Consider the following 15,488-nt stretch of genomic DNA (forward strand, 5'->3'; position numbering starts at 1 on the left):
TCGAGCTGGGCTGCAGACTTTTGCTACAGATGCAGGTTAAATCAAAAGTTGCTTCTACATGTCAAATATTTGTTTCCTGTAAAAGATGTATTTTTGTACGAGGCGGAAGTGCTCTTAAGAGTGAACATTGCACAGTATATTTACACTTGAGTTTCGATTCCACCCTTCAAATTCTGAAGGTGAAAGCTCTGAAGACCGATTGGTTGCCAGATCCTGCTTTCAGGAAGTGAAATCTGGTCTGCTTCAACTTGATTGCCAAGTTTTTGGTTTTTAAAAAACCCAAGAAGGTATTCTATGGAAGATAAGGAGCTATCGTCCCACAGTCCTCCTCATTAAAGCTGTTTAGACGCTTATAGGCCTTCACATTTAGAACTTTCCTAAAGTAAACTTTGTTTTGTAAGGTTTTAATAGTTCCAGTTCACAAAACAGCAGAATTAAAGAATCTACCAAGACGACGGTGCCTTTTGTGCTCTATAACAGTTTGCCTGAGGCAAGACTATAAACATCCACTTTTAATATCATAAAAAGAAGCCATTCAATGAGTACAAAGGACTGTTTATTAATGAAACTGCATTTAAACTGCTACTGGTAGTGTGAAGAGGCAAATGCACAAAGTACAAATATCATACAGCACTTAACATGAGTTGGACTCAGAAAGTATCGCTGTGACACGCCTCTAGAGCATGTTGTAAAACACAAAACAGAAAAATTTAGACAATTCACAATTTGAAAGAAATTTAGTTTAAATTAGGACGTTTAATTACAGTACTACAACTAGTGCAAGGACACGTTCGGATTTCCCGTATGAAGCTAAACTGCATCTATTGTGATGCCCGAAAAGATGCTCAAAAACAAACACATACAAACATAGAAAAAAACAAATCACATTAAATTAGATAATTCTCACAGCTGCGGTTGTAATTTACCGGAAATGTTCCTACTCATACACGTGGAGTCATAAAGAAACTGTCAAACAGAGCACAAGTCACACAGTTGACAATTGGTTTTCTCAGAATGACAGAGCAGCAGCATGTCTACCTGATTGATTAGCCTTACGATTACATTTCTGTACTCCTTAAAAGAAGCTACAATGGAAGCGCCAGTGTATCATTATTCCTTTACCTTCACTGTAACGCTTTTAACCAAAAGATGTGCATTTGTGCACAGAAACTCTATCAAAACCCCTCAGAAAAGCTCGAAGCACCATCAAACAGTTGCTACATAACACCATGTTATTGAAACCAAAGCCTTGTCTCGCTGTTAGTAATCACTCTATGCAGACGACACTGTGTTCTCAGAATCAGCTTTTTTTAAAAAAAAAAATCACAATACTTCTAATCCACGGTGAGTCAGGGCTCATCGCTATGCTTCACTACATCTTCCCTCTCTCACAGCTTAAGGTTATGGATGAAGCTAGTAAGGCTAAGGACTATACGGTAAGACTTCTCTCCTGAATGTCCTCCTCTTCGCTCACACGTCGCCATCCTCAATACGAGCCAGCTGCCTCTCCAGCAACTCGATTCTCTGGCTCTGGGCGAGGACGACAGCGCGCAAGGCCTTCATCTCTGCTAACAACTCATTCAACAGTTCGTCCTGGAAGGAAAGAGAGAGGAGGACAAATCAGGGAAAGCTGTTTTTTATGAATGGCGATGGCCACCGTTCGGTTGTCTTGCCTCTTTCTTCTGCCTCTCAGCATTTCCATCGGTGTCCTTAACGGACACCCGTGGCTGCGGCTGCTCTTCTTCCGTCTCTTTGGTAGAAACTGTGGTGCCGGCTGAGGGAGAGGCGGCGCCGGACCCAGAGTCCTGAGAGGTGAGCTGTGGCTTGCTCCGGAGGGTGTCTCTGTGCTTGGAAGGTGGCGCCGTGTAGCCGCCACTCAGGGAGACCAACAGAGGCGGTGCATCGTGTCCGGCAATCCACTCGTCGGCCTGCAGCGCTGGCTCCGAGCCGGCCGTGTCTGGGTAGAGGTCTACCTGAAACAGATCCGACTTTGGGGACAGAAAAATCGTCAGTTTTATATATATATATATATATATATATTTTTTTTTTTACACACGTCTCTTTAAAAAAAGTGATACAGTTCAATTGTTCTTACCTTTCGTGGTACAGTCATTGAAATAGGCTCCACTTTCCTTTCATGGAGTTTGTAGAACCTGCAGACAGCAATGACTAATCTAAACCAAATAAAGCTGGTGGTTCCTGCATTTATCAGTTAATAACAAGGATATCCGCTGCTAAAGAGCAAAGACTTAAATATACTTGTTTACCTTGCAATTTCACACTTATTGACATCAACACCTCTTTTACTAAGGAATCCGGCACCTCTCTGAGGCTCTTTGCTGCTGTATAAACTGAGGAAATGGACATAGGGGGATTCGTCCGTCACTTCAAAGTACCTGATGGTGCAGTCGCCCTGTCGGAAGAAGACCACCACTATGAGAGATGCAAAGGATGAATGGAGGTTAATGTTTCTCTGCAACGTCTGCTATCTCACACCTTTCCACACAGGTAAACCATGTTTGTGTCAGGGTCATAAAATGGTAAAAGCACCCCGTTACTGGTGTCCATCTCCTGCACTGCCATTGGCTCGGAGAGATCCTTCTGTTAAACAGGAAAAACAGTAATATCTCAGCAAACTTGTGCTTTGATGTTGGGAAGATTATGGACCGTTTATCAGTGACAGGATGCAAAGTCCATCTAATCTTAAAAATTGACGTCTCTAATGCAAATTAATAGCACCGGTCGGAATAAGGCTAACTGTAAAGCAAAACAGATCCCTGTGGAGTTAGAAGCATCGTTGCGTTTGGTGACCGAGGACGTACCGTGTCCCACAGCGCCAGCTGCCTCTCGCTCATGCGACTGAAGCCTGTGGTCAGGATCTTCCCATCAGAGAGGAACAAAGCTCTCATCGGCCGGGTTCCTTCGTGGACTTTCTCTTTCACCTTAGAGCAGAACAATTAAATTGCAACCTGCGACATACCATACACTGCATATGGATAAGATTTTAACTTGGAAATCAATGTTTACGTGTGAATGCGTAATAAGTGATCACTGTAAAATAACCTTGAGCACAGTGCCCCTGCGTGGGTCTATAACACGCAGTGCTTTATCCTTGCAGACAGTACAGATAGCACTGCCATCCTTGTTCCAGCTGACATTGTAGATCAGGTCTGGGTGTGCTTCGCTCAGCTGGTACACCAGCTCCCCTGTGCCCACGTTCCACACGCAAATCAGGTTATCACAGCCTGAGGAGAGAAGAGTGCCACATCCAGGTAAACGCATTAGAAAAGGACATATGTTCCTAAACTCTGGAACACTTTAATGCGAAAATACTGCCAAAGCGACGGCACGTTCGCACCCAGGTCTATGACTTGCCTATAAAAAATGCGAGTGTGTGCGAGTCTGAAAACCTGCCCGACAGGTCAAAATCTTTCTTTGTTGCACCGCACGCAGTCACATCCGCATGTCTCTGACACCAACACCCACTCACTATTGGTTACAGTCAATATAACATTGTTTAAAACAAAACCTTTTGAATTTTGCCTTGTATTCATTTGGTGCAGATTTAGCTAGCTAGATTCAACATACTCTCTAGCAATGAGAGACAATTTCTGATAGCTACTCTCCTGGAAACAGTGAAAACTTTGATGACTGCATCATATTCGCCACAAGGCCGTCGCCACGCCATTACCTGCGGTTAAGAGGATGTTTAAAGCAGATGGATGCCAAGCCAGGATTCCCACTCTTTTACTGTGTCCCTCCAGGGTCAACACAGCCTCGGTCATCGGACTCGTCAAGCCGCCGTCTGGGATCTGCCATATCTGTGATCAGAAAGAGACAATCAATGGGTAGCCCACATTTCTGAAGCATCTATCATAGGCTCACAGCACACATACGATGCCACATGCTAACCACACTTAAAGAAAACTCTCACTGACTTTTACTGTGCAGTCCTCTGAGGCACTTGCAATGATGTTGTCATCGTGAGGAGACCACTGAATGTCCAGCACGGGTGCCGCGTGGCCACAGACTGTTGGACAGGACTGATCGATCCGCCCGCTCTGTGGGACAAAAATGGGACCGTTGGCTTGTTACTTCTGTAATGATTCAGAAGTAACAATCTACTAATCTGAGAAGTGTGAGCGACAGCAGGACACGTGATGATTTAGCGCATTAAAAAAGCTGTTTTTATTTAAAATGTGTCGATAAGATGTGGAGAGAAAAGCTGAACCTTGCCGATTGGGACAACAAGGAAGGCCCCTCCTCCACCAGCTTCAACGATAACTGCAATGAACTTTGGGTTGACGGCACAGAGTGGACTGTCCCAGGTGACGCGGGACACGCGGATGTCATCGATGCAGTGTTCGCTTTTCCACACTTGGGCAAAGACGTGGCGGAACTTGCTCTGCCTGACCACACCTCGTCGGAAAGACATTTCTCTGACAGAAAGAAAACAACAACCACTGTTTTTTTACATGTCAGTAAGGTGCAGTAATTTTTTTCCAAATTCACGGTCATATTACTCTGCGCAACAAAGTATGTGCTAGTTAGGTTAGTTTATTTTCAATTCATAAAATTATTTTAACAGTTGTGTTTGATTTGGCGCCATCTAGTGGCGAGAAGACTGATGGCAGGTGCTGAAATCCCAGGACCAAACTGGAGCTTTGCACAACTGCACAAACATGGGCTTGGAGTAAGATATACAGGTTGTATTACATTCCATGCTACTTTAGAAATATTGTGGCGCAACCATGGAGGGGGAACCCCTGACAATTTATACACATTAATAAGGAGTGAAGCCTCAGGGATCAGTTTTTGGAGGAACCATGCTGAGATATAATGGCAGAGGTCCAATTATACAATAGAAAAAAAAAAAAAAACTTCCACACAACACCCGTTTATCCTGGTGCCATTAGAAACTTCTAATATCCCTCAAATGGCAGTAATTTGGTATGAAGTACATTTCACTAAACTACTAAAAGGGTGGCCTGAGTGGAATGAAGGAAAACCATCAGTCCTAATTAATGAGTGGACAGTGGATGCAGTCAGAGCCAAAGTCCAGTCAGGCTTCAGTGCACAGGAGGGCATCATCTGCCTCCAACCCAAACATGGAAGAGGGGGTTGGGCGGACGGAACTGCTGATGGTGGAGGGTCAGTAACTCTAGAGGCCATGGTGATGCTTCACAGTTGTCATAGCAAACCGTGTCCCTGCAGGTATGAGAGCAAAGTCCACGTTATTGACCTGCACACTGAGGAAGAAGCTGCTTACTGCCCATCCGAGCCTCAAACTGTTAACCCTGCATCACTGCGAGGTTCTATTGTTCCTCCATCGCCCTACAACAGTGATCCACACGGTTATTTTATACCGTTTATGCCATTGTTGCCTCCACACGGCACCAGGAGATAAGTCCAGACGCTTGATACAAAGGAAGCTAATTAATAGAAACGATAAAAGGTCGTGTAATAGAGTGTAGCATACCTTGTTTATGCTCGAACTATCCTATTAGGAATCGCCACAGACTCGGGCAGGAGGAAGCCAATAAAATAATCCGCCACCGGCAACTTAATCCTGCGCTGCGTTCACGGAGGCGGTCACGTCGATTGCGCAGACCCAAAACTAAATGCGTCCATTACAAATTAAATTGTCCAACTTGTTTTTTGGTTTGTGGGTGGTTGCGGCGTGGTTGATGGTTAAAGTCTGAACATGCCCCCTGCGGATGCGTGAAGCTACAGCAATGTCACGCAGAACGTTTGACGTTGATCAGGATGCCGCCGCTTTCAGCTGGACCGCGCACAACGCACTTCCGGGCACGACAGGAAGTTAGCATAAAACGAAAAATCTCCTCCCGAACACCAAATTGTTGAAATATGAAGGGCTTCCGTGTAGATGTGTAGAATTGTCCCTTTTTCTTTCCGTCCATCCATATATTCTGGGATTCAGCGCTGAGGGGATCTTTAAAGGGTGTGTTAGCACCACCCAGTGTTCGATTTGCGGCACATCTTAAATTTTAATTTCGGGGAGAAGCGCCTTTTCTCGACTGCCATTTGGTGCTTAATTTGAGAAAATACAGTTCTGTTTCTTTTTAAAATATTGCGTATTGGAAAACTAGATAACAAATATGTGCTCAGAATCTATAGCCCATATAATAAGGACCAATTAAGAGGATTCAAGTATTTGTCATGGGATTTTGGGAGGGGGTTAAAAAATCCATGCACGTCTTCAATTCAATTCTCGTTGAAAGTTATTTAAGCTAACTTTTAAAATTAAAATGCAGAAATGGAAAAGCTACCGAAAATCTTTCCAGTGCCAGGATGCAGAAAAACAGTTTCTCAAAATTCCAATGACACATGACTGCAATGACCTGTAATCTGTTGGCTACCCAGTGGTCGATACAGGATAAAAAACGTCCTGGTTTTCAATCTATGTTTTCAAGTAATTTAAACTTAACATCACACTCCTAAGATAACGCTCATGTGTGTTAGCATATCTGTACTATATTATATAATATACTATATAATTACAAAACGATGGTCGTAAAGATCTATACAGCTCTGCTAGTAGCATGCAACAGGTGGCTCCGTGGCGCAATGGATAGCGCATTGGACTTCTAGATTGCAATTGAAGGCATTCAAAGGTTGTGGGTTCGAGTCCCACCGGAGTCGCATTTTTGTGCTTCATTTTACAGAATATTGTGTCTCATGTGTAGCGTTAATTTGCCTGACGAGGTCAAGATATTTCAGTTCAGTTCAATTTTTATACTATTGACCTTTCATGTTTGGGGACAAATGAAAGAATTTTGGCCATTATATTGGTCCAAATGGAACATTTTTTTTCTTAAGTATGAATTGAGTCTCGCTTGTAACTGGTTAAATTTATTACTTGGAAATATGAAAGGTAGTGATTTTTTATTTTCTTTTTTTTTAACCTAATTTGGTGAGAATGACGCAGCTAATCGGGAGAAAACACGTAGCTATACTTTTGTTCCTAGTCGAGCCCAAATATTGTTGCACCGGGTGGAACTAAGAGCTAACGCTAGGCTAGATAGAGATAGCTAGCTAGCATTAGATTCATGTCAGCGTTCGCAGCAGTAGAAGAAAATATACACGCGATTGTCTAAGAACGTAATTGAAATCTGTAAATGCCACCTCACTTTAGCACGATCGTTGCTGCGGAATAGTCCGGTTTTAGCGTTGACCTTACCAGTTCCAATTTAGACAGTGAGCTAGTTTTCCTCCCAAGCTAGCTACGTGTAATGGTGTATGGGTGTCAAAGTTAGCAGTGGCTTCACTGGGTGTCTGGTTGTCTGATCTCACATTTCGGACACGTCAAGGTAAACATTTAGCTTACTTAGCTTTCAACGAATAAGACAGCAAGCTAGTTAGTGGTAGAATGTTTAAGGATATACATCGTTTGTGTTGTACTGTAAATGTGAACATGACAGCTAGTAAACTTTGAGCAAACATGACAGTTGTTTCTTTTCTCAGTGCTTTTCTGAGCCACTCACGCCTAACCGGAGCTAATGTGTTTAGCCTCTTGAATCAAACAGTTAATTGCACGCAATCGTGATAATGTTCCCCCTTTATTGTGTGGTAATCGACATTCTTTTGTAGCAGTAAGAAAAATAACTCCAAACTGTCGACTTTCCATTAAAAAGCCAATAGATTTCCCCCCCCTGAAATGATTGCTGTGTCATTCAACGTAAAAGGTGCACACATGAAACCAAATCGCTTTATTCGTTTCCACATATCCCTTGTTATTTTTTCTTTTTACAAATCTGTCATAAAACATGACTGTGCTTGCAAACTTTGTCAGCACTGACTTTATGTGTATTCAACCTTTAAACTGTCACATCACAATCAATATGACCCACCATGAAGCTGGTGCGTGAGCAGACCGCAGCACATCTGGAAAAGGGTTTTCTGATGACTTGGCTATCGTTAAAGTGACTTCTTTTTGTGAAAGTCTAATCATTGCATCTGTATTGGCTGATTAAGATTCTTGAACGTCAGACTTGTGGGTTTTGAGGGCTGTGATGTCAGAGTCCAAGACCCCCACTCCCACTCCAGCTGGTGACACGTACAAAGGATGGGTGTTCAAGTGGACGAATTACATCAAGGGATATCAGCGGAGGTGGTTTGTCCTGAGCAATGGGCTGCTCTCGTACTACAGGTACATTTTCCTGGGGAAAAAAGGGCGCTTGGAGTCGTGATAAACACATTGGAGAAACTGCAGTACGATCGCCTGTAGCTACGGTTAAATCATTTGTCGTGTCAAAGCGAAATGTATTTCCAGTTTTTTGACAATATGAAACTCTTGACTGTCAGAACCCAGGCTGAGATGGGTCACACATGCCGTGGCACCATAAACCTGGCCACGGCATCCATCACCGTAGATGACGCCTGCAACTTTGTCATCTCAAACGGCGGGGCGCAGACGTATCATCTGAAGGCCAGCTGCGAGGTGGAGCGCCAGCGCTGGATCACTGCCTTGGAACTGGCTAAAGCAAAGGCGGCTCGCATGCAGGCTGAATCAGGTAAAGGCTCCAATTTAAGACTGACCTTGAAACATTTGAGGCCCGTTTTAACTTTTTAAAAAAATCTTGTCTGCATGATAAACAGATGACTCCGGGGATGACTTCCCGGCACCTCGAGAAGTGGCCGGCTCCCAGATTTCAGAGGTCCAGTCTGCTATGAGAACACTCGGGAGCAAAGTTGAGGACCTCAGCACATGCAATGATCTCATCTCAAAGCACGGCTCGGCCCTTCAGAGGTCAGTCTGAACAAATGTTTTATTTCTATGAATTTTTCAACCTATAAATAAGCACTTCAACATTCAGACACATGCTAAACACATGCCGGATTACCTTTTGTTCAATTCTTGCCACAGATCCTTATCAGAACTGGACAGTTTGCGTCTGACTGGAGAGGCTGGGGAAAAGATTCGTCAGGTGACGGAGAGAGCGACATTGTTCCGGATCACCTCCAACGCCATGATCAACGTAAGCTGCTCCAAATTCATGTTCAGTGTAGATTAAAACAAGGTTGGCGTTCAAGTGCGCCTAGAAAAGTCTGACAGCGTAAACACAAGTTTCCGGAGTTCCAAGACCTTATGAAAGAATCTTTCGTGGTATCTGAGTTTTGTTGGCACTTTTTGACACGTCAGGCCTGCCGCGAATTCTTGACGCTGGCTCAGACGCACAGTAAGCGATGGCAGAAGGCCCTTCAAGCAGAGCGGGAACAGCGCGTGAGGCTGGAGGAGACTTTGGAGCAGCTTGCGAAGCAGCACAACCACCTGGAGCGAGCGTTCAGAGGGGCCGCACAGGCTAATACTTCAGCAGACAATAAAGGTGACACTGGTTCGAGCTCCCCAGTTCATACATCTCTGCACCCTCGAAATGTAGCAGTGAGAGACACTCAAGAGTCTTTATTTGTTGATTTTGGCCAGATTACAGAGACTAAGTAGGCATGTCACCTACCATAAGACCTGACATCGATCACTTCCCAGCAGCTACAGTAATTATTTAGTTCATGTTAGTTCATGTTTAAAAAGTGGTGCTTATTCATTTATTTTGAACCCTAAATCCGGGCATATTTATTTACGACCAAATAAATCCGGTAACAGTGGTTTTATAGAGAAACCTTTGCTCTGTTTTAATTCCGCATTCACTTAAAGGTCCTGCAGCGCCTGGAAAAGGTGAGGCCAGCGATGAGGACGATGACAACGAGTTCTTTGATGCCATGGAGGAGGCCCCGGAGTTCATTACTGTACCCGCAGAGCCGCACTTCCACAAGTGGGTGCCCTATTGCTTTATATGCACCTTCGTTCCACCGGCAGACTTGTCAACTTTGCCTCAATTGCTTTTTCACATGACAACAGAAGTTAATGTTGTATGACTTGGAACCATTTGTCATTGCTTGTGTAAAGATTCTCATACTTGTACATACTTGTTTAAAAACCCTCCCTTCACTGTTCTAAATCTGTTTCAGGCGGTCGAGCAGTAACGTCAGTGGGTTCAACAGTGAAATAGGTGCAGACGATCAGTCGGTATGTCTGACTTGCACATCGGTGATTCATGACTGTTGGCTCATACACCACATTTATCACAACAAAACAGTTTTTTTGGCAGCTTTGCTTGACAGTTGACAGAGTTGTTTGCTTATCCGGCAGCTTAATGAGGAACCTTTGGCCATGAACCAGGAGTCGTCCTCACAGGACCTGGTGCCGTTGAAGAAAAGGCGAACCCGCATTCCGGACAAACCCAACTACTCTCTGAACCTTTGGAGCATCATGAAGAACTGTATTGGCAAAGAGCTGTCTAAGATCCCGATGCCTGTGGGTGTTTTTGGCAGCTGTAAACCATCAATCAATCAATCAATCTTTATTTATATAGCGTCTTTTACATTCAAAATTGTTTCTAGGCGCTTTCCAGAATCCCAGGGCCTAACCCCAAACAAGCAACAGTGGCAAGGAAAAAGTCCCCTTTAACAGGAAGAAACCTTGAGTAGGACCAGGCTCATGTCGGGGGACCCGCCTGCTGATGGCCGGCTGGGTAAAGAGAGAGGAGAGGAGAGAGGAGAGGAGAGGAGAGGAGAGGAGAGGAGAGGGAGAGGAGGGGAGGGGAGGGGAGGGGAGGGGAGGGGAGGGGAGGGGAGGGGAGGGGAGGGGAGGGGAGGAGAGGAGAGGGGAGGGGAGGGGAGGGGAGGGGAGGAGAGGAGAGGAGAGGAGAGGGGAGGAGGGAGAGGAGAGGAGAGGAGAGGAGAGGAGAGGAGAGGAGAGGAGAGGAGAGGAGAGGAGAGGAGAGATAGATCATAGGAATACTACAGAAATACATTATATTTAGTAAAGTAGGCTGATGGTAGGGTCAGGTTGACTGGGTCAGCGGGGTCGGAGGTCAGTATGCAGCTCTGAAGGTGGCGATACCTGTAGATGAAGGGGGGGGGCAGAAAAACTACACAAGAAATAACATCACTACTTGATGAGGAGACTAGTGATAAACGCACACGGTGACTAAATTGTCAGTGTTCTTAGCATATTGCAGTAAGCAAGGTTGCAGTAAGGGGTCGCTGCAGCTGTCAACTCGGTAACAGCCTGGGTTGTCTAATGATTTCTGTTTTGCTCACAGCGAATGTTGTCCTCTTCCTGTGTCATGCAACTGTTGTCAATGTACCAATATTAGATTGCAACGTCATCGATACCCTTTCATCTGCGACTTCATATAGGTTCACCAGTAAATATCTCGATGCAGCAGATTCGGGATGACACAGAAGGGAAAAACGAGCGCTGAGCTCCAGCAAAGCTGTAGAAGATGATACTTTTCTTGCCCATAGACTTGATTGACTAGCACAGCATGCTCTGATGCAGGCTAGCAAAGATGTGTGAGGGCTAACATGATGATCTTAGGAGGTGGAAATGGTGCATCCCCTTTAAATGCTGGTGTTGGACTACAGGACTCTATGTGATTATAAGTCCTTCTCATTAATATACCGTGTGAGTACATCATCCGTTTGGTCCACTGACGATGGTGCTTTCTGTAGGTGAACTTCAACGAGCCCATTTCCATGCTGCAGCGGTTGTCGGAGGACCTGGAGTATCACGAGCTGCTGGACAAGGCCGCCAAGTGCCACAGTTCCCTGGAGCAGATGTGCTACGTAGCCGCCTTCTCCGTCTCCTCCTACTCGACCACCGTCCACCGCACAGGCAAGCCTTTCAACCCCCTGCTGGGTGAGACGTTTGAGCTGGACCGAAGGCGAGAGAGTGGCTACCGCTCCCTGTGCGAGCAGGTGAGGGGTCAAAAGGGAGGATGAAGGGCTTCTAATGCGTCATACTAAATACCTAGCATGCTAAAAAATCCAGTCTGGGCAGGATGACTTCGGGTAGTGCCCGATCGATCCGGAGGGTTCTTTTCTGCTCCGCGTCCATGTTTAGCGACATTGCCCACGTGTTGTGTTGGTGCATTTCCTCGTTTTTGATGCATTACGGTTGTGGATTTATAAATGAAGCTTCAGCGTCTCCTCACATACCCCAAATGGCCTTAGTCGTTTCGTTCAATTCCCAGACGCCCTCACACTTTTCACACAACGAGTAGTTCTGCCGATGTCAGGACACGGAGGTGAACTGGAAATCGGATGTGTGAAGAGTGAACAGGCAGGGGACGAGCACAGTCCCCTGGGGAGCTCCGGTACTGCTCTGCTCTGACACAGTTCCCCAGTCTAAAAGTCGGAATTCTGTCTGTCAAATCGTCCCGGTGATGAGAGTTGATCCTTAAACGGGGGTGGGGTGACATTTAATGGAATACAGCTCTGAGCTCTTTAGTATTTATTTGTTAGTATAGTATTTGTTTTTGCACTATATACATAGCAAACAGAGTAATATAAGTGTCTTTAATTTACTTATAAATACATATAACTATTTTTTGTAATATTAAAGTACTTTTAATTGTAATTCCATTAAATTCAAACATTCCGTTTTCCTTTTTTCTACATGTTTAGTAAAGGAAATGAAAAGGAATTTGACAAGAGAATATTCACTTTTATATTTATTTCCACTTATATATTTAGCTGAACTTACACAGCCCCATCGTCTTTGACTCCTTTTCAGGTGAGTCACCACCCGCCTGCAGCGGCTCATCACGTCATCTCAGAACGCGGTTGGACACTGCGGCAGGAAATCACAGTTGCCAGCAAGTTTAGAGGCAAATACCTCTCCATTATGCCTCTGGGTAAGAGTAACCAATCAGGCTATATAAATGACAAATGTCCAACTAATTACTGTGGTTCGATATCGTTTATGTACTGTAATCACACAGGTTACTAGCGCTGCTTGTCCTTCTCTCATTTCTCTCTTTCTCGTTGTCTTTCCTGCCAGGCACGATTCACGCCATTTTCGAGAAGAGCAACAATCACTACACATGGAAGAAAGTCACCACCACAGTGCACAACATCATTGTGGGAAAGCTATGGATCGACCAGGTGAGAGACACCCTTTGAAGGCTCCAACTCAACCTTCTTCCACATGTCTTCACATCCATTTCTGTTTTTTTTTTTGTCTCTCGCCAGTCGGGGGAGATAGACGTGGTGAATCACACTACTGGAGACCGCTGCCACCTGAAGTTTGCACCTTACAGCTACTTCTCCAGAGACGTGGCCAGGAAGGTGAGGAACCCATCGTTTTAACATTTCCCCCGTAATATTTTCAGTTTTATGTACAAATCTCAACTGCGCTCTGCTCCCATTTTGCAACAGCGGATGGCTCATCAGTTCTTCCTCTCTTCAGGTGACGGGTGTGGTGATGGACAAGGATGGAAAGGCGCACTACGTGCTGTCGGGCACCTGGGATGAGAAGATGGAATTTTCACGGGTGATGCAGAGCAGCCGAGGAGGAGAAAACGGCACGGAGGGCAAACAGAAAACTGTCTATCAAACCCTCAAAGCTCGAGAGGTGTGGAGGAGGAACCCACTCCCGTAAGTGCTGCTACAGCCGCTCCGACTGCCTTGTGGATTCTGCGTGACTCTTTGGTGTGTCTCGTGCTACAGCGAGGGGGCAGAGTCCATGTACTACTTCACTACATTGGCATTGACTCTCAATGAGCCAGAGGAGGGTGTGGCTCCAACAGACAGCCGCCTCAGACCCGACCAGCGCCTGATGGAAGCTGGCCGCTGGGATGAAGCCAACGCCGAGAAGCAGCGGCTGGAGGAGAAGCAGCGTAGCGCCCGCCGTGAGAGAGAGAGAGAGGCTGCCAGCCAGCGTACATCCAGCCAGACGGAAGAAGGTGAGCCCAGTTAATGCTTCACGTCTTTGTTCCTGCTTCCATGGGGTCAGTCTTTATAATTAGAGCTTTAAAAAAAATCTCTGTGATCCCCCTTTTTTCCTTCCATAAGCTGTCGATGAGGATTCTCTTACTGATCCCTCCTTAAAAAGCAAGTATTTATCTTACTTTCTCATACACACCACCTCACGATTCTGTCCCTCCAGGACTTTTCAAAAGCTCCTTGTGAATTCTTTGTGCACTTATCCGTTCACCCTCCTGATGCCAAACATGAGGCCGGACGCTAAAAACGTGGCCTGACGTGTTCACCAGCGCATATATCTGCTAAAAACCACCTGAGACCATTCCTGGAGGGACCGGCTGATTTTCCCCCTGTGGATTTTGTAATGCGCTGTCTTCTTTCAGGCGTGTCTCACGACAACTACCAGGCCCGTTGGTTTGAGCACTGTGAGGACCGCGTCTCGGGTGAGCAGGTCCACATCTACAAAGGCGGCTACTGGGAAACTAAGGATCGCGGCAACTGGGAAGGCTGCCCTGATATATTTTGAACTTGCATTAACACGGAGAGACTGCTCCATCATACATATCTACCGCCCCAATACCCACCCCCCCAACCCCCCAACTTGACTCTCTGTTCTAAGAGATCTCCAGATCACTCTCTGCTGGGATGGCGAAGGAGGGAAGGAGCTGGGTTTCTTCCTCCAACAGGGTGAGGAAGGACTGGGATCAAACTGCAGGGAGGACTGGTTCCAGTCTGAGCTCAGAAGAGGGAGGAATTAACTGCCTGAGTCTTCCAGATCAGCAGTTTGTTCCTGTCTGTTCTGCAGTGAAGATATCTATATGATACCTACAGTATGTGCTCTAAAAAAACTCTAAAAAAATGGGATAATATATACATTTAAATCCAAATATTTGATTTAAAATAATCCATTAAAATGTCGACTGGTGGCCTTTTTTGAGTTATAGATTTTTTTTCTTCTTCTGATTTAGTGTCTTAATGTAACAAAGTGAAGTTCCGAGTGAGTCGGCACTCACCTCGACGCATCAGCTCTTCCTTTTCTTCTCGACACTGCCGCTGCAGTTGTACTGTGTTTAAAAGAAAACAAAAATCACATCGAACCTCAACGCTGTCACGTTTGTTTTATTTTTTTCCTGAAGCACATTTTCACTTCGCCTTAGAAACGAGCAGGACTTCTTACGTGCTGAGTGGACACGATGCTGACCGTTGTAGCTAGTTTATCGTACGTACTTTGTGGAAGACGGGAAAGATTAAAAAAATGCAGTGATGAAAAGAAGTGTCATCCTTTTGTATTTGCTGATGAGTTCATACATATGCAATTCCAGTTTGACACCAAATGGGGATAAAATGTGTGTGTGTGTTTCTTAATTTTGTTTGTAAGTGTACTTAAAAATGAAGAATAAAGAAACATTGCAAAGAAGTGATTTTATAAATGTATAGAAATCGATATAGTATTGATTACTGTAAGGTAGGGTTTTCCTCTGTATCGTATTTTGGTTTGACTTGATTCCAAGAAAATTGAAGAGAGTTTCCACACGTAACCAAGGAAACATGACATTGTTCAGTATTTTGTAATAATGAAGAAGATTCTGTAATAAACAAATGCTGTCAAGTTGAACCAGTAGCTTTTCATCACATTCTTCTGTCTACTGTTTTATTTTTAGGCAACAAGATTAAAGAGTTCAAATCAACTCCTGGAATTT

General features: G+C 44.8%; 2 protein-coding genes and 1 non-coding gene across 7 annotated transcripts; 2 read left to right on the plus strand and 1 right to left on the minus strand.

Annotated features, from left to right (window-relative positions):
• Nucleotides 1-534: 534 nt before the first annotated feature.
• Nucleotides 535-5,776, minus strand: coro1b (coronin, actin binding protein, 1B). Its single transcript, XM_057026290.1, has 11 exons — nt 5,480-5,776; nt 4,232-4,439; nt 3,939-4,061; nt 3,692-3,821; nt 3,064-3,245; nt 2,823-2,942; nt 2,497-2,601; nt 2,268-2,413; nt 2,096-2,153; nt 1,674-1,988; nt 535-1,593 (listed from the first exon to the last, which is right to left on the minus strand). The coding sequence occupies exons 2-11, from the start codon at nt 4,433-4,435 to the stop codon at nt 1,471-1,473; spliced, it is 1,506 nt and encodes a 501-aa protein (XP_056882270.1). The 5' UTR covers nt 4,436-4,439; nt 5,480-5,776; the 3' UTR covers nt 535-1,470.
• A 798-nt stretch (nt 5,777-6,574) lies between these two features.
• trnar-ucu (transfer RNA arginine (anticodon UCU)) lies at nt 6,575-6,663 on the plus strand. The gene is given in 2 exon segments: nt 6,575-6,611; nt 6,628-6,663. It is a non-coding gene; the product is annotated as a tRNA-Arg (tRNA).
• LOC130522197 (oxysterol-binding protein 1-like) lies at nt 6,652-15,476 on the plus strand. Of its 5 annotated transcripts, none has more exons than XM_057026283.1 (17): nt 6,652-6,895; nt 7,996-8,170; nt 8,326-8,534; nt 8,620-8,770; nt 8,888-8,999; nt 9,164-9,347; nt 9,674-9,791; nt 9,988-10,045; nt 10,169-10,333; nt 11,536-11,781; nt 12,599-12,719; nt 12,866-12,969; nt 13,057-13,152; nt 13,274-13,461; nt 13,534-13,769; nt 13,879-13,917; nt 14,172-15,476. In XM_057026283.1, the coding sequence occupies exons 2-17, from the start codon at nt 8,034-8,036 to the stop codon at nt 14,312-14,314; spliced, it is 2,307 nt and encodes a 768-aa protein (XP_056882263.1). In that variant the 5' UTR covers nt 6,652-6,895; nt 7,996-8,033; the 3' UTR covers nt 14,315-15,476. The 5 variants fall into 5 exon arrangements, with proteins under 5 accessions (XP_056882263.1, XP_056882266.1, XP_056882264.1 ...); XM_057026284.1 differs by lacking the exon at nt 6,652-6,895 and adding an exon at nt 6,958-7,331 and having other exon boundaries at nt 8,011-8,170; XM_057026285.1 differs by lacking the exon at nt 6,652-6,895 and adding an exon at nt 6,958-7,331 and having other exon boundaries at nt 8,027-8,170.
• The last annotated feature ends 12 nt before the right edge of the window (nt 15,477-15,488 follow it).

Source organism: Takifugu flavidus, chromosome 3 (assembly GCF_003711565.1).
Source record: "Takifugu flavidus isolate HTHZ2018 chromosome 3, ASM371156v2, whole genome shotgun sequence".
Lineage (NCBI taxonomy): Eukaryota > Metazoa > Chordata > Actinopteri > Tetraodontiformes > Tetraodontidae > Takifugu > Takifugu flavidus.